General features: G+C 29.8%; 1 protein-coding gene across 13 annotated transcripts in view; it reads right to left on the bottom strand.

Annotated features, from left to right (window-relative positions):
• The window catches only part of LOC139527149 (homeobox protein cut-like 1), a 76,048-nt gene that overhangs the window by 36,329 nt on the left and 20,762 nt on the right, over positions 1-18,957 (bottom strand). For 10 of the 13 annotated variants that reach the window (XM_071322428.1, XM_071322434.1, XM_071322429.1 and 7 more), the window contains exons 2-5: positions 16,238-16,348; positions 4,615-4,741; positions 3,613-3,750; positions 619-686 (exon numbers count right to left, since the gene is read on the bottom strand). In XM_071322428.1, the coding sequence (XP_071178529.1) occupies positions 619-686; positions 3,613-3,750; positions 4,615-4,741; positions 16,238-16,348 (444 nt within the window). Of the gene's footprint in view, positions 1-618; positions 687-3,612; positions 3,751-4,614; positions 4,742-16,237; positions 16,349-16,567; positions 16,746-18,957 lie in introns of those variants that run through there. The other 3 variants (XM_071322439.1, XM_071322440.1, XM_071322430.1) reach the window with 2 other exon arrangements.

The following is an 18,957-nucleotide window of genomic DNA, read 5'->3' as shown; positions in this document are numbered from 1 at the left end:
TGAATTATAACAGTCCAGTAGAATTTCTATAAATAGATCCAACTGGTATTTTACTGTTGTCCTAATTTTTTAAATAATCATATTAAAAATTTTCATGTTTTCAAAATTCAAATATATATTTTAATTTTGCATTTATATTTTTAAAACAAAGACACCAATTTCTTGTATTGCTTCCAAATATTTGCATTTTTTTTTTTAGCATACTTCTATGAATTTATGATGTAACATTATTATGGTTTAAAAGTCTGTCACAAATATACAAATTGATGGTACATGTATATGGCCTTTAAAGAATAGTCCCAACATATTGATGCTCTTTAGTAGGTTAATAATACAGGTGACAGTGCCATGTGTCAATCAATGATTTGAGGTTAACCTTAAAACCTTTAATTAATATACAGTTCCTCACGATATTCAAATATAAATTTCTGATCAAAAACCACAAAATAAGACACCATCAAAACAAACATTTTCACCTGGAACCACAAGTAATAGTGGTATTCACAAATTAATTTTCTTGCACTTAGTCCTTTAAAGTCATGGCATATATCCAATACCTGTTCTCTAAATTTTAGGACAAGTCAGGGTAACCAATCCATTAGGGAACCAGATATTTACCTCAGCAGTGGCTTCTATCTTTTCTTCACAGTCTTTTAGTTTATCTCTTAACTGTTTGATTGTCACTTCTGTAAAAAGAAGGAGAGAAAAAAATCAATTACCTCCCTTTGATCAAGTGAATGCACTTCATAAAAGAGCACATCTTTTTTTTGAAAAATTATTTTTAGGAAATTTAAAATGATTATCTATTTTCAATATAATTGCATTCTTTTGAAAACTTATTAAAGGTACACAATAAGAACTTTAAAGATATAAAAATTTAAATAAATTTGAAATATTGATTATTATAACAATGAAACTTCAATAAAATGATTTAATTTCATATTTAAAAATATTTGAAATATTCACATTACTTTCTGACATATCCGGAATATTGAAAAGATCATGCAAATATGTCTGATCGAATTTCTGCCTCAGTGACAATTAAAAAAAACTTCAAATCTTTTTGAGTATGATTGGTCTATATTGTCCTGTGCATTAAAATGTAAAGTGCATTGATAAAATTCAAACATCAGATAGAAATGGAATATCAATCGTTTTTGTTCCGTTTTCCTACAAAAAATTAAAAAAAATATTGTTAATCATTAAGATTGATCGCTCAGAATGAACTTTCCAGTGTCAAAACTTCAAAAGACTCCCAAATTTTTAAAATAAAAATTGATTTGTGAAGACTTTGACTGCCATGGCATTAATTCGAAATTTTTTAAACAAAGACTTGGAAATCGAAAAATCGTTCAGTAACCAATTGATAAAAATGAGTTTTTACATATAAGATTAATACTGCTGTCCCAAAGTGCATTAAATTGCATTGATTTTTCTACTAAATTGGAATAAAAATTGGAAATCTCCATCGATCACAATTTCTATTTGAAATCCACTAAGAGCTAATTGATAGTAAGATCAATGGGTTTTAAGGTTTTGATGTATACACAGGCGATCTGTATTGTCACCAAAGCTGACGATAATATGATAATAATTTACTTATACTCGTACGGGAGCATAGAAAATTGATTTTCTATAAAGTGAAATCAGCTTGTCTAAATAAAGGATCAGAAAATGATAAATTAATCAATACTATAAACAGAAAGTGACATTTATATAGACATTTTTTTTTTAATCCTTGTTTTTTAAAAAGAAAATTTCTCTTTATGTATGATAAATCTTAACTTTATAGTACATGTTTATGAGTAATTTTTTTTTCTTTATATGGAAATAGAACAACTAGACACAGTTAACAATTCTGAGAGAAAAATGAATAGCAACAAAATCCTATGAAATAAGTATGAAATTGTATATGTGGGTGTTCTATTCCATTTTTTTTTCTTTATTTGTTAAAAAACATTTTGCTTATTGTGTTTTATCATGGATTTTGTAATCCCTTAATAAAACTTTGCTTTATAAATGTGAATAAGTTCTCAAAGTAATTTTCAAATGTATTGGTGTTTGCAATGGAACCTGAGTTGCATCTATCTATATCGTATATTAAATTCATAATTTTCCAAATGGGGTGGAGCCAGCCATTTTTAAAGAAGGTTCCCAACCCAGGATAAAAAGAGGGACTTCTAACTATATGTCCCTAATCAAATGCATTGATCATAAAAAATAGGGGGTCCAACACCTGGAACCCACCACACCACACAAGATCTGCCATTGCCAAATATGTTTAAACGACATCAAAGATTTGTCTTATTGTATTATCTCCCTTCCATACTTATTAACAAGTCTCGAAAAAAACAAATCAGTATGACCTTTCCCTTTTCTATGACACTAGATTCCCTTTATCACATTAAGGATAAATTAGCAATGAAGTAGAGGGTCAGTAGATTTCAAAGGTGTTGTATGAGGTCACTGTGATCTTCTATTAGTGTTATTGTACAGTATTTCATTGCTTATCTTTATACAAAACATTGCAGGAAAGTCCAATGTACAACATATTCATTATATGGTTCGCTACTGACCCCCTAAAATCAACAGAGGGGTAAAAATATAAAGGGGATTAAACTCTGGCCCGACCCCCTCTGCATTTTAACTAACCCTTTATGAATCTAAAGAGGGTCAGTAGCAACTAAGAATAACTTATATTAACAGGTAGGTTCTTTTTATATATTTTGCATAAACTGTTTCATTTATAGTTACAAATTTTTGTGGAAAATAACCTTTTAAATGACTTTTTACAATGACATAAAAAATATTCTCACAAACTAACATTTAAAATTTAAAACCATTCTATATATCAAAGTTTAAAAGGGATAAAATTCTCATTAAGCGTCATTAATTATTTCAACAATTTTTCACTTCTGAGCGTTAATTAATAACAAATATGTAAATTAATAATCTAATTAAAATAAACGCTCGTTATGATAGGCGGTCAGAAAGCAGAAATGACAGTGACATGCATGTCTTCGACCTCAGGCCATTATAACTTTGACAAGACAAACAGATTTTTTTTGTATATCTGAATTAGCCGTCAATTTACAAATCTATCCACGTATTTTATAATGGGCCATTAATTGTGTATCTATCACTACTTTATGTTTTAACATTTATTAAAACAAAAGACAATTAATTTTTCTATTTTATTTTATTTTTTAAAAGAAAATGACTCAATTTTTCATCATCATATGTCAAAAAAGTCCAGGGATGAGTTACAATGTACTTAATTTGTTTTGTTAAAGAATAGAAATTTGGACAAATTAACACAGATTCAGAGCACCCTACAAAAAAATCATGGTACAGACCATTTCAACTTACCAAATGTGAGGAAAAAAGTTTTGATGAAATTCAAATTCTAGATGTCAAATTTCTTATGATTGTCTGAAACTTTCAATAATCATTTTCCATCAATTTTGGAAGTAGTATATAAGCTTTTTTTTACTGGAAAATATGACAAAATCTCATTTGCAAAATAAAATAATGTCAAGTAATATTTGAAATGATCCGAAGGGCCAACTTCATATATTCCAAAAATCAGGACAAGAATCAAGACATTTTTACCTTGGTTTTTCACCTCAGCAAATTCATGGTTATATTCATCAAGTGTATCTCGCAATTGTTTGTTTTCTATTTCTAAATCTACAACTCGCTGAGCTTTCTTTTGTATTGTTGTAGCATACTCCAGTACAGAAACAGGATCTAAAATATATAAGTTTGACATAAGTTTTTAATTTGAAATCTCATTGATAAACAAACATCATAAACTTTAACAGTAAATATATTTTCAAAATATTACAGTAGTTGTCGTTTGTTTATGTAATTTATACATGTTTCTCGTTTCTCGTTAGTAGTAATTTTGGGGTCCTTTATAGCTTTTTGTTCGGTATAAGTCAAGGCTCCGTGTTGAAGGCCGTACATTGACCTATAATGGTTTACTTTTTTTTAAATTGTTACTTGGATGAAGAGTTGTCTCATAGGCACTCACACCACATCTTCCTATATCTAAGTAGAAAGGTATTTTATAAGTTTCTAGTGTTAGAGTTTTATCCATTAGAAATTGAGGTACAATGTACAATGATTTAATACTAAACAAAATAAACAAAATAAGCATTTTTTATATATAATTTATCAGAAACCAGCATAGGGGAAAAAATATTATAATCATGGCATGAATATGTTCATATTTTTAAAATGAATTACTTTATTTAGAACCATGTAATGACTGATTATTGATCATTGACCTATAATGGTTTACTTTTATAAATTGTTATTTGGATGGAGATTTGTCTCATTGGCACTCACACCACATCTTCCTATATCTATGTAAAATAAACAGGAAAATATTACTTAGGCTACTCTTCTTATATATACATGTTATTTATAAATCATTTTTTTCTAAACATGAGAGACATATTTACCCCCAATATCAAATTATTGGGCTATCAATTGTAGTTTCAAACATATCTTTTAACAATTAATTTGGTTAAAAGACAAACAATAAGTTGAAAATTTCCAGAGGAACAATGGGAGATAACTGTACTCCATTAAAGGGAGATAACTAACCTGGTAAATCAATAAGTTTCTTATAAATGGACAAGAAAGCTGCTTCAGCTGCTTTACTTCTCTTGGATAAAAAATCTACTTCTCCTTGGAAACTTTTTAATAATGGTGCAACTAATTTACGAACATCCTGAAAATATAATAAACAGAAATTGTCAATTATGAGAATAAATCAGAGTTTGTATTCAATTTACCATTTGTTATTTATGTTAAATACTATATGTGTTGAAACAAAATAAGTCTGCATGCTTTGCTCAAAGATTTGTCCTATTTATTTATACTTGTGTCAGAGGATGGCTTTAACCTTTTAAACAAATAAATAAACTAAATCCATTTGAATTTCAGTTAATAGTAATACAATATTACTCCCCCCCTCCAAAAAAAAATTTACAACAACAAAAAAACTAAGTTGTCAGTACAATACAATAGTCATCAGTTGAGTTCGGTATAATTTAATTATAACATGTATATAGATAACACTTTTCTTGTGAAAAATTACAACAACAGATAACATATCGAACTTATGATTATCTAAAACTGTTGAGCTATATTGTACACACTAATAATATATGACTATGTTGGTGAGATTATAAATAAAGTTGCAGTACAATTAGTTCACACGAATAATCCCTAAGTCAAGGACAGAGATATAGATGATATACTTTATTCTTTTAATCAATTGGTATGAGAAACAGAGCCAAACAAACTCATGAATTTGTAGCTGTTAATGAATCCATTAAATGACAATTAGAATAGCACTATTCATGCTTATCTCCCTTGTCCCTGAAATTTATGGACTTTACCAAAATCATCTACTGAAGTTTGTCAGTTACTTTCTTGAAAGCCCATGTCTTAGACATTTATGTTTCATCCTACAGAAACTATGACATCTCACAATCATGAAAGAAATTGAATACTTATTACATGTATATGATTTTAGAAAGTGGTAAACAGACTATTTCCAAGGACTTGTAATTTAAAAGTGCTTGTTTTTAATCCTTGTTTATAATTTCCATTTGAGTACAAATATACCAAACAGACATTAACTTTTTATCAAACGACAATTTTACATTCATTTTTGAGAAAAGTTAATATTGAAATTTCTCATTTTTTCTAAGATTCCTTCTCTCTTTTATGTCAATTGAAAGATTTTATGCAAGTTACTGGATACATTCAACTAGTCATATATTGTATTGTTATTCAACCTAATTTATAATTATGACCATACAACTATTAAACTTCTATTTTTAAAAGAACTAATCTTAAGTTGTTTTTCCTTTTGTCTTCCTCTCTTTCATCACACAAGGACAAAAACTATCTCAATTTACAAATCATCTAATTCAATAGGACAGATAAATCTATAAATAGACGGGGTGTGGAAGATTAATTCTTGGAAATCCCATTTAAATAAACTTATGATCGCTTAATGTTACCATATATACATAATTTGATTTTAATACAAATTTTAAATGTTCAAAACTTCTATATACAGGTCATGTTATGAATATATGATCAAGTTGTATATCAACTTTCCTTTTGAACTGTAATTTAAAATAAATAGTACAAACGTAATACCTCTTGAGTGATCAGCTAAAAAATAAACATAATATCCACGACTAAATCCAAAACAATTTTCCTTCCTACTTGAAATATATTCGACAACAAAGTCGTCCTATTCATGTCTATTTCATTCAATCACTGTGGATTATGATCAGATGATTAAACCAGTTGTAATTTAATCTCTTCACTAAATGATCCAATTTTACAAAATTGTGTAGTTGTATAAATCTTAATAACACAGATACCAGGTTGATAACATCAATTTTCAAACTTTTGATAAAAAACACACTTCATCTTTTATCATTTTCACCAATAAATCAGCTCAGTTGCTCCCCTTTTCAGAGGCATCAAATCCAATCAATTTCTGTGACCTGAGGCTATATTGAAGGGAACTTTTGATTTGTAATTCGAGAAGTAATAATTATTACTCTAAGTTTCATTTTACTGGAAAAACCAAAGTCTATTTAACGATCAATCTAGAAGCAAGACAAATGTTTAAAATCATTCTTTTCTGCAATGATAGCAGTTTAATGGATAAATACAAAGGATGACCAAATGTCAATTGAAATTTGATAATTGATAGAAGATATTATGAAAGAAATAGTTTAAAGTTTCAACTTAAAAAACTTTTAGGATTCTTTAAACTTTGTTTGAGTTTTTGTTTCACATTAAAATTGATTTTGTTCTTTTGTGTTGTAATAGTGTAAAGGGATGGATTAATTTCTGACTATCAAATCAGCTGTTTTTCAGCTGTGAAAATGATTTATCTCCCTTTTTATCTGAAAATTTTAATCAGTGTCTGAGTCCTTATTTCCAAAAGGGGGGATAGAAATAAAATTACTACACCCTTAATGTCTTCAGTATACCCCGTGTAGGGCCTCACATATAAATCCATCCCTATTAACAAGCCAATCACCAATGAAATCAAAGATTCTGATACAGAGGGTTTATCTAGGGTCACCACATCATGCCAAAAAATCTCAGCATAAACTAAACTTAATTAACATTGACAAAATCATGGGCAAAAAAGTCAGGATTTTCTGCCATGATGGATGTTAATTAAATCGTATTAGATAAGACAAAATATATAAATATTATCAGTTATCTTAATGTGCAATATACAATCGGGTTAGACATATTGACATCCTATTTTGTAGAAATGGTGATGTAAGGATTATGCTAATCTAAGGATCACGTTGGGGAAATATTTGAAAATGATGACTTTCTTAATCATGGAATATTAGATTCTTTTTCATTAGCAAAATGATTAAAATTTTGAATTACTCTGTGATTGAAATTTATGGACTAAACTAGTCTATGAGTGCATGCTTGCATCCATGGTATTGGCAAACTGATCGAGGACAAAATCATTCTGATGAACAAAATAAAAGGGGGAGGGTTGACATCTCAAAAACTAGTTTATTCCAACACATATATACAGTTGCAAAAGTCAGGCCTTGTCAATGATTGTCTTTGAAGGTTTTTTTCCAATGTGACTTTTGGTATTGATTGCAGATTTATTTTTAAAAATCTATGATATATAAATTTACACATAATTTTTTGAGTCTTTGGCAGGCAATATAGATCTACATGCACATTATTTATTGACAATTCTACCCTATGCTGACCTCTAGATATCAATTAATTGTTTATGTGTTGTTGGGTGAAATTGTTGTCTTTTGATGTCCTATCAATTTCATCTGACAAATCATATATGAAATTTCAATCTTTGTAACTATGGTATTTTGGAAGTTACAGCATGAAAAACACACAGTACATTCAAATTAATTAAAAGTGTTCTAAACAGGATTAGATAAATTGATTGATTGATAGAAGATTAATGCTGCAGTAAATGCCTTTGGCTGTATCAAAGCCTTTAAATTGTGATTAGAAAATCTCAAATATATATCTATATTTCCTCCAATATTGAAGAGCTTAATTTTGATCAAAATTCATACATAAAGTGTTAGTTTCTTTTATGAAGATTTGCACTTATGTCAGACATGTTTGATGAGATTATCTGGGGGCACCTCTATGTAGTAACAGATTAAGTGATATACTGTACTTTGACAATGGAGGACATTAATAGATGTGTTTGTTATTTTCAGAAGTGAGAAATCATTAGATGTCAATTCTGATTTTCTTCATGCCTTTGTTTTTCTCTATAGATCATAGAAAGATTGATACTTGCTGAGGCGCTTCCAGGGGTATACAACACTTTTGCTGATGTCACTGACCAGGTCAAAAAGTAGGCCACTGACCTCCAGAGAATAAAGTTATATTGAGATGAAAGTGGAACAATTAATTAAAGTTTAGTTGATGAAGGTTCACTGAATATACATAAGAAAACAAATATATAATCATTTGTTTGTCATTTTCATGAGTTTTCTCTTCAGCACAAGCTATTTATTGAAAGAGGTATATTGCTCTGCTTCTGAACAAATCTCCATTTGACTTGAGTTATCTCCCTTAGACTTGATTTAACTCCCTTGAACTATAGTTTTATCACCTCCAAATAGTTGGGGGTTTGGCCATTTTCAGTCATTTTATAAAACCATACATTAGATCTTAGATCCTTAAATCAAAAAAAATAGCAATCACTAATTGCAATAAGCTATATTTCAGCTGGTAAAAAAACTTCAGTTTTTACATGACAGTTGCTTTCCTTTGAAAACTATTTATTTTGATGTTTCAATCAACACAGCTTCAAATTCAAATTTATTTTTGCCATTACATAATTGAAATGATTAATGTCAACTAGGGAACAAAAATTTTGATTCTAACATTGGTAACTTTATTTCTTATATATATGTTTATATATCATTGTCCTGTTTATTTGTAATTATTGAAAGTTTAAATTGTCTGCTTCTGTTATTTGTCACAACTATACGTTTCAAATGCATCATGATATATCAGGACATTTTAGTTAAATTTTTACAAATCAACCCAATTAATGTCAAGGAAACATTTACTTTTCTCAGAAAAAAGAACCTAAATTTAGAAGGCGGTAGTTTTTTTTTCGGTACATAGAGTTATATATTAGATCTACTGGCCATCAGTCCCTAACAATTGATCTGTTTGTCATAATCATAAGTACATAAAGTGGTTTCAATGACAACTCTTACAACGATCTTAATGACTCACAGTCAATTATAAATACTCCAGTTTACTCTTTGTTCAGATACAAATCAGCATCAAAACACTTCATAGTCAAGTGGACCCAATGAGGCTCCTGACTTAGTAACATAAGTGGAATTCCACCAACAACACTATATTCATTTTAGGATTTTATTTTTTTTTCTCCTTCCTTCCTTATATAACAGATCTCAGAAAATATTTATTGATATTGGTTAATAATTTTACACAAAAGTAAAACTAAAACTAATGTCCTAAATGGGAATCAAAAGGAATATAAGTGAGTTTAGTCTACTTTCCTAGAGGAGACTACATTTACATGGGAAATCCGTATGTATCCTGAGGGGAAATCTACTATCCAAAAGGGGAATCTAAAGTCTAAAGAGGGATCAACTGTCCAGTAGGGGATTGATTCTTCTGAAAGAGAATCTATGTTCCAAACAAGAATGTGTCCATAGTACACGGATGCCCCACTCGCACTATCATTTTCTATGTTCAGTGGACCGTGAAATTGGGGTCAAAATTATAATTTGGAATTATAATTAGAAAGATCATATCATTGGGAACATGTGTACTAAGTTTCAAGTTGATGTAACTTTAACTTCATTAAAAACTACCTTAACCAAAAACTTTAACCTGAACTTCGCACTATCATTTTCTATGTTCAGTGGACCATGAAATTGGGGTAAAAACTATAATTTGGCATTAAAATTAGAAAGATCATATCATGGGGAACATGTGTACTAAGTTTCAAGTTGATTGGACTTCAACTTCTTCAAAAACTACCTTGACCAAAAACTTTAACCTGAAGCGAACGGACGAACGGACGCACAGACGGACGGAGGCACAGACCAGAAAACATAATGCCCCTCTACTATCGTAGGTGGGGCATAAAAAAGAAAATTACCGTCCAGAAGGTCAATTGAAAGTCTCAATTGACACCAAAAAGAAAATCTACAGTCATAAAATGTATTCCTAGAGGATGATCTACATCATGGAATTTACACTCCTGAAAGTGAATCTAACATTCCAAATGTGAATTTAAAATCCTGAAGACAAATCTACAGTCCAAAATGGGATTCTACAGTATAGAATAGGGAGAAAACTAATTAATGTCCAGTTAAACAGCAATATAGAGAGTTGATATACTGACACTGCTTTCATATACACTGTGATAACTGTGTTATACCAAATCAAACACAAATACAACAGCAATATAAAGTAAAAAGTAAACAGACAGCAATACAGAAAGTTGACAGACAGCCAGCCATACAGAAGATTGACTCACAGATAGCCATACATAAAGTTGAAACAGATACCAAAACAGAAAGATGACACAAACAGCAATACAAAAAGTTGACACATACAACAATACAGAAAGTTGACTTACAGACAGCAATACAGAAAGTTCACTCACAGATAGCCAACAGAAAGTTGACACAGACAGCTTACTAAAAGGTGACGGTCTGACAGCCATACAGAAAGTTGACCCTGACAACCATACAGAAAGTTGACACTGACAACCATACAGAAAGTTGACACTGATAAGCATACAGAAAGTTGACACTGACAACCATACAGAAGGTTGACACTGACAACCATACAGAAAGTTGACACTGACAACCATACAGAAAGTTGACACTGACAACCATACAGAAAGTTGACACTGACAAGCATACAGAAAGGTGACACTGACAACCATACAGAAAGTTGACACATACAGCAAAACTCAATGATGGCAAAAAAAATTGCAATGAAGAGAAAAGACTTGGTGATATTATTTGAAATCAAACTCCATGTAACATGATCAGTTAGTTTTGTAAGCTATCTGTTTTTTGACATTCAAATCTGTGAAAATCACCTAATTTTTACATATAAGTATCATCAATCAATGTGTTATGTTCCCCAGCATTATAAGTAGTTACCCTCAATAAACTCTTCAAAGTTGTCCCAGATCAGAAAGTGTCATATAATATGGCCACTCAAATATTTTTGATTAGAAAATCACATGTCTTCTTTTTGACTATTGGTACAAGGCTTTCATTCTGAGGCACATGCAGGATTACCAATAAGAGAATAGAATTAATTATGAAAACAGCCTCAAATTTAATCTATTAATAATTCTACGAATATTTCTGACCAATAAAACATAAACTAAATTTTATTGTCATAAAAATTAAAATCTACACTCTTTAAAGATAATGTTCCCCCCTAAAAGTCCTCCGATGGAATTAGTATTTCCAAAGTGTTTAGGAAACCTACTTGAAGGATGTAAGTATTGAAAAGTTACAAGCTTTTACATAAGGATCCCTGCAAACTTTTTATGTTGAAAAGTGACTGATTAACACAGCTCTCCAACTGTGCCAATTTCCTACAGAAAACATAGGATCTATCAATTCTAGTCAACATTGATCATTGGAGTATAATTTATTGGGGTTCTGTAGAGGGAATATCAGCACAAATATCTAAATGTAATCAAATAGATATCAAATATAATTCTTTTATATATAGATACAATCACATAGACTTCAAATAAAATATCAAACTTTGATGACTACTTCTTTTACATTAGAGGTCGCTATACTTTAGGGTTTAGGGTTCATCTATTGTTTAAAGGTTATATAGGATAGGGAAGTTTAAGGGTTAGGATTAAGAGAGATAAGGCTAGATTTAAGGTTAGGGTAAGGTTTATGATAAAGAGAAGATAAAAGTTTATCTACATGTATATCAGTGCCATGACTCCTAGAGTAAAAGAAAGCCGTATTAGTAGGTTTTCATAATATTGATATTGTAAAATATCCATTTTATATAAAAAAAAAAAAAAAAAAAAAGATTTGGTATGAATGTCAATTTTTTCTATTATGAAAGTTTTGGGGGAATGAGCCTCTCTGTAAATTGCATACTGTGTCCAGCAGCAAATACTTTAATATTGGTATAGGAAAAACATTAAGTTGACTGATGATCAGATTGAATGTTTAAGGTCCATCCTTACTACTTTTTCTCTTGTTTGACAAGTTGTAAACAGGACATGAACTTCAAACTTTTTGGGAAAATAATCAATGTTGGTTTCAGACCAGATCATTACTTTTTAATGTTAATACGTCACTGTCAACAACAAGAAATCACAAACATTAGTGTAGTTTTTGCTCTTGTTTGACAAGATATAAACAGGAAGTGAACTTCTTAAAATTTGGGAAAATTATCAATGTATAAGTCAAGTCAAACAGATTATAAGCGTCCAGATCCAACATTTTAGTCAGCAAATTTGAAATCACAGTAGCCTTTAAACTAGTTAGGTAATAACAATACCTTTGTAAAAAACACAAAATAAAGACAAATGCATTATGTTACAATGGAATCATCTAAAATCTTTAATACACGGATTAATTCCAAAACTTGGTTAAAGATTAATTTGTCACCAAAATATGGTTTTAAAACTGAGAGACTAAGACCTTTATATATCAAAGCCATAATGCTAAATTGTAGAATCATTTTAACAAGATTAACTTTTATATATATATATATATATATTCTATAGTTTTTGTGCCCGTCAGAAGAGTTATTGAACTTCTTTAGTCACCTACCATCATAAATTACAGTAGCAATACAGTAATACAGGGAATATGGATCTTATTGATGTAAACTCAACACCTCCTTTTGAACACAATACCCTAACACGTACCTCAATCCATTTCTACATCTCCAATACATAAAAGAGTTACCAAAAATCATGTTTCTAATGAACCATATCATAGAATTACAGTTCTTGTGTCCCAGTTAAACACATTTTAATCAACAACAGATGGCATTTTAACAGATCATTATTTCTTAGACTTCTGTCTGCCGGATTCAATTTATTTTTTAATCAATATATGTTATAAATCGTGTTTTTTACACATACATTCTTACATAAAGAATAAATTTTCAAAAATAATCATTATATATACATCATTCATTGCATCTCAATGAAAACACTGCTTAATGGTGTGCTGGGGAATATTTCTGGCAATTCTTTGTGATTTCTAATAACGCTGACATAAGTGAAAGCACATTTGTCGAAAGTAGATCAAAGATTTGAACCCTTGTCATCCCGATAAAAAACTTCAAACTATTCGGCGATTGCTTAAGATCGGGTAATATGATTTCAATGTTGATTAAGGAAGATGCGGATACAAGTGTCAATTTAATTAATATAATTGAACATATCTGATTCAAAGAAAAAATAAAAGTCTGAAAGCTGAAGATGTCTAATCTCACTCTATGATAAAGTCATCAATGTTTTTTGACATAAAAATATACAACAGCAAATGTTTTTTAGATACCACTGTCATTTGAATAACCCTTATCATCATAGAATCATTTTCTGTCCATTTTGTAATTTTTTAAATCATTGAATTTACTAGACTTTTATTTGCACTAATTCTTAGGCCAAATAAAATAAAGTTTTACTCTTGCTTTAAAACAGATGTACTTTGTTTGTCCTGCTTTCAAATCATGGTCGACAGCTTCTAGGAAGAAAGATAACTTTTAGTATATAACTTTCAGTGAGTTACTTAACTTCCTTTTTTTCATTATTTATTTACTTATAATTTAATATTAATTTACAATTAAAGTTAGCATCTGAATGATTAGAAACATTTTCATGTTATGACCTTTAACATCTATAAGTCATTTCTGTATTTATTGTATTACTTGTTTGCTGTCTCTCTATTGAACAAAGCCACATGTCTACTTTGATCTTTCTTAATCAATCTGACCAGAATTGCCTTTTCTAATAATAAAACCTAAACAAAATTACAAAAATCATTTTTATGAGAATGACTCTTAACTGTTTCCAATATAATCTGAGCTCAATAACATTAGTTCAATAAGTATAAACTCGTCAATATTAATCAAACAGCCGAAGTTTTGACAAACCATCAAGGATCTTATCCACTTTCATGTTGTATCAATAATCATTTTCATTCAAGTCAACTTAATACTTTTCTCAATATAGATGAAATAAACGACCTAATACATTTCTCTACAGATGAAATGAGCGACCTAATACATTTCCCTACTAGAAATTCACAAATGTAATAAGCCGTAACCTAAAGGATGCTCAACTTCCTTCTTATATCGTTTTCTTGATCTTAAATATCATTAATTAACTAATACAAAGGTAATATTGAAAGAAAATACTGGCTAAATAGACAGAGGTTAGGCATACTTCAAAATAAGGACTCACATCATGGATTGGAAATCAGAGTAAATGAACGACTTCTGTATTAAATTGTATGAAAAATATTTTGGTAGTTTATGAGATAATGTGACAGCTATTGTTCACTTTGTTGACAGTTTTTTTTAATTCTTTTTAAATTTCAATAAATTAGGCAAAACAATGTCTGTTTCCTGCCTCCAGTAACAAAAAAAAAGAAGCAGTTCTGATTTAGTCTTTTTGGTGTTAGCATATTGACAAAATCTGATTAATGTACATGTATTCTCCTTAGTAATTACACAACATTTCTGGTCCTTGATCCTATGATTGATCAAGTCATTTCAAATTTATAAATTGCTATCATGTGATGTTTATGTCAATTAGACCCAAATAATCAAAAGACTAGAGGTTAAATATAAGGTCATCATCAATAAACAAAGGTGACTGTCTACTGCAAAGTGGTCCATTTTTGTGATGCATTTTTTTTTTCAGATAGAAAGTATATAATTAAAGACAAAAATATCTGAAAAGGGTAAGTCATCCTTGTAAAAACATTAGTTAAACACTTAAGAAATCATAATTTTAACCGTCTGCATAGAAAAAGAATTTGAATTAATTAGCCTTTACAAAGCAAACCAATCATATCTAAAAGACAAATAAATACCCTATTTTCACGATTTCCAAACAACACAGGTTTTAATATTAAAATACTATCAAAGTAACTTTGCACCCGAAAGAGAACCAGTCTTCATTATTCCATTCCTTCTGACCACCCTGCATTTTAAAACTAATCCTGTAGATACTAATCATAAATATTTTCAATGGGAAATCAAAATATCTGTGTTAATACAAAACGATCATTGTTGCATCAAATATATATATATTATATGGGATAATTTGTTGCTGTGGTAACTGAGAAGTTTGTCAATCATAAATATTTTATGAAAATCCTCTCATCATTTTTTATTGCACTCTAGCTTATATCAAATTAGCTTCAGCATATGCAAATTAATATTTATATCTATGAAAGGAAAAGATGTTGACAATGGATTTTTACATAGTTGTAATAGTTGAATTAAAACAAAAAAATGAATTTTCCAAAATATTTTGTGTATGCGACTCAGTCATTCAGTATCAATTTTGGAATCAAAAATAGAAAAGAATTGCTACATCTCATTTTTTTCTTAAACTTTGGGGTCCCTCCCATAGATCTATAATAAACAATACTTTATTCTAAACTTTATCCTAACCCATACCTATCCCTTACACTAGCCCTAACCCTAAAATTAAACACCCTAACTCTCAAACTTATCCATTACAAAACTTAACCTAAATACCTATAACCATAATTGAACCCTAATCCTAAAGTATAGGGATCGATAAGGAAAGAGAAGGCCCCTTCTTTGTTATCTGTTCTCCCTCGCCATCTACCCAACCCTTTTTCTAATGTTTTATTAATTCTTTCTTACCTTCAAAAGTGTATTTTTTCTCCTGTTTTTGTCACCAAACACTTTGTGATTTTTTTACCAGTACCCTGAGGAGCAGATAAATTAAAATTGAAAAGGGGGGTGCTTTAAACCTCAGAAATACTACTGCAGAACTAAAATGGTGAACATGATATCTTTCTCAGATTCAAAAGGTGGTTATAATCCCTCTACAACAACCCTCCTTCTTCACCTGAATCCACCACTGGTACCTACCTAGACAACCTGTTACTTTTTATTTGGTACTCACCTCAGGTGTGTTTTTCTTGAATTCTCTACTCTGATCTACTAATCTTTTACGTGAGGCGTCACTTTCATCTTGTCTGTTAGCTAGTTCTGTTGCTGTCGTGTCTAGTTCTTTCTACAAAAGAAAAGAAACTATGTAAAATTAACAAGAATTATTCAAAAATTGATTACTGATAGAAAAAAATTAAAAAATTGAGAACTTTGTATAATGCTGTAAAAGACAACTTAATTCACACTATGCATTTTATCAATTTGTCTGTAAACCACAAATTTACAAAAGAAAAGTACCTTTCAATGAAAGTTTTTTGTTTTCCAAATTTAAACAAATTATTACCAATCAAAACAGTACGTGTCATGTAAGGTTGCTTATCTAAATAAGTATCCCATAATGCAACACTAATTAATAAAACAGTAAGAATTTTTTACAACCTGGTGCATTGGTACCCTGGAACCAAAGTGAATTGTTTCTGTTAATGATGGGTTCTAATATGAATGATCACGACATTTTTAAGATGCTGCACCATGATACTAGGTGAAGGTCACATGAATTTTCAATGTAAATCAACAATCACAGATTATGATAGCCAATCATGACACTGACAGGCTCTCAGAAAAAAAGTCACAAATTATCAAATGATTAATGATGACTGTCCCATGTAAGTGGACTTTATAAGTATTTTGTAGTATCCTAAAATGTTTATGTAGATCAAGAACCATTTATAAGATTTTTTTGTGCTTATACAATCCAACGATACTTTAAGACAGCATTGCAGTAAAAAGATCAAATTTCATTGATCATAAAGGCAGCATAGAAAACCAAGTCAATTGTCTGAAGAGTCAGTGATGAAAAAACTCCGTCCCTGATCCTTCAGAAATGTTTTTATTCCATTTAACATGACTTTAATTATCAAGATTTTTTTCCAAAAGTACTTTTTATTCATTTTCATGTGTCTTAAAACAAGAATACTCAATTTAAGAAGATCAAATTGCAAAGAGAGAGAAAAACAACTTACGATGTACTAGATTTTTTAAACCATTTTTTTATGTACTGGTTTACTGGTTCTAAACAAGATTCTTTAATGATTGCACTCACAGTGGTTTGCAAGTCAGTATACTTTCCAATTCTAGGCTTTGAACATTGCATTTTAATGCAGATTTGAAAGGTGAGTAAAAATTGCAGAACTTATAGATCTACTTTAATCTAAGGTTTACTTTTACAAATTGTGACTTTGATTGAAAGTTGTCCCATTAGCTCTCATACCACATCTTCTTACCCTTATATCTAAACAGGTTATTTTCATTGCAATATGATTATCCTGATTAATAGAAAAGACATGAAAGATGGCAGGCTCAATTTACGCTCTTATCTGTATGTCCAAGAACAAGTTCAACAAAACATTTACACAGTTTCAAATTTCCTACAAAGGGTGCAATGACAATTAAGACAAACAAGGTTCAAAGTTCATTATACAGGTAAGGCAATCGAAACCAAAATGCACATCCACTGCAGCTCTGCATCTTTTAAGTTGCAGAGATCTACCCAAAAAAATGATTGATTTCTATAGATCAGTTTTGATCTTGGACAGACTTACTTTTTTATATATATATATTATCCATATGTTTGTCATCATGATTATTTAATTACAAATCAGTTGGAATAAAATTAATTATGAAGAGGACCTGATTATTTATTTATGTATTTATTTATATGATCTTAAAAAAATAAAATTTTCAATGCCAAATCTATTAAAAGATAATATAACTATGCTTTAATTGTCAATCAAAACATTTAATTAATAATTAAACATGTGCATTTTTAGTGTTTAAATGACATAAAATTTGCCCTCAAATGCACTTTTACTTTATTCCTGAAGGTATTTGATAACATATACAAAATACACTCCTGAAAAACATGCACATCTTGTATATTTTATCTATTATCTACATCACATCTTCTTTTCTGATTATATTTGCTGTTGGATTATTGTCACATTTAGAATACCCAATTAGAAGCCTCCTTTATTAAATTGCTTTCTATACAAACTGAAAGTGGAAAAATAATTGAACATTGAAGCAAAGTTATCAATAGCTTGTAACAACTTTTTAGAGAATTTAAAAAAAAATAAAATTGTATCAATAGCATTCCATACCAAATAAATGATGGACTAGGCTTTTGAAGAAAAAATTAAAGGGAGGTAACTTATACAATCTGAAACCAAGAATTGACTCTTGAACATTGCAATCATTTTCTAGCTGACTGGATTTACGTAGTCTACAGTTTATAAAACCCATGATCTTAATGGATGCAGAGTTTGATTAGGTGCAGGGACATAGAATTTCATCATCCAAAAACTATCTGAAACCAATACGTTGTGCCTAAAACCTATTTCAATACAAATCGCCTCACATTCCAGAACTTTTTATGTAATTTGTCTCAACCTTGATAATAAATATCAAATTTTATGCTGTATTTGTGTCCCATCCTTACCTATCAGGTCAATTCTATACATATTTAAAATTCAAATTCGATCATCTTACACCTAAACAATCAGCAATCGTTTCACCTTTTGGGTGTCTTGTTTGCTTCAGCGCACCTCGCATCTCTCTCCCGAACAATACAAAGATGGTGACGAGATCAAATTTTGTAATTGTTAAGAAGTCCAATACATTTAAAATCGGGAATATTAATGACAAAATCTTATCCACGGCACATTAAACATGAAT

The sequence above is a fragment of the Mytilus edulis genome, chromosome 6 (assembly GCF_963676685.1).
Source record: "Mytilus edulis chromosome 6, xbMytEdul2.2, whole genome shotgun sequence".
Classification (NCBI taxonomy): Eukaryota; Metazoa; Mollusca; class Bivalvia; order Mytilida; family Mytilidae; genus Mytilus; species Mytilus edulis.
The sequence above is the reverse complement of the archived record's forward strand: the minus strand, read 5'-3'. Positions and strand labels throughout refer to the sequence as shown.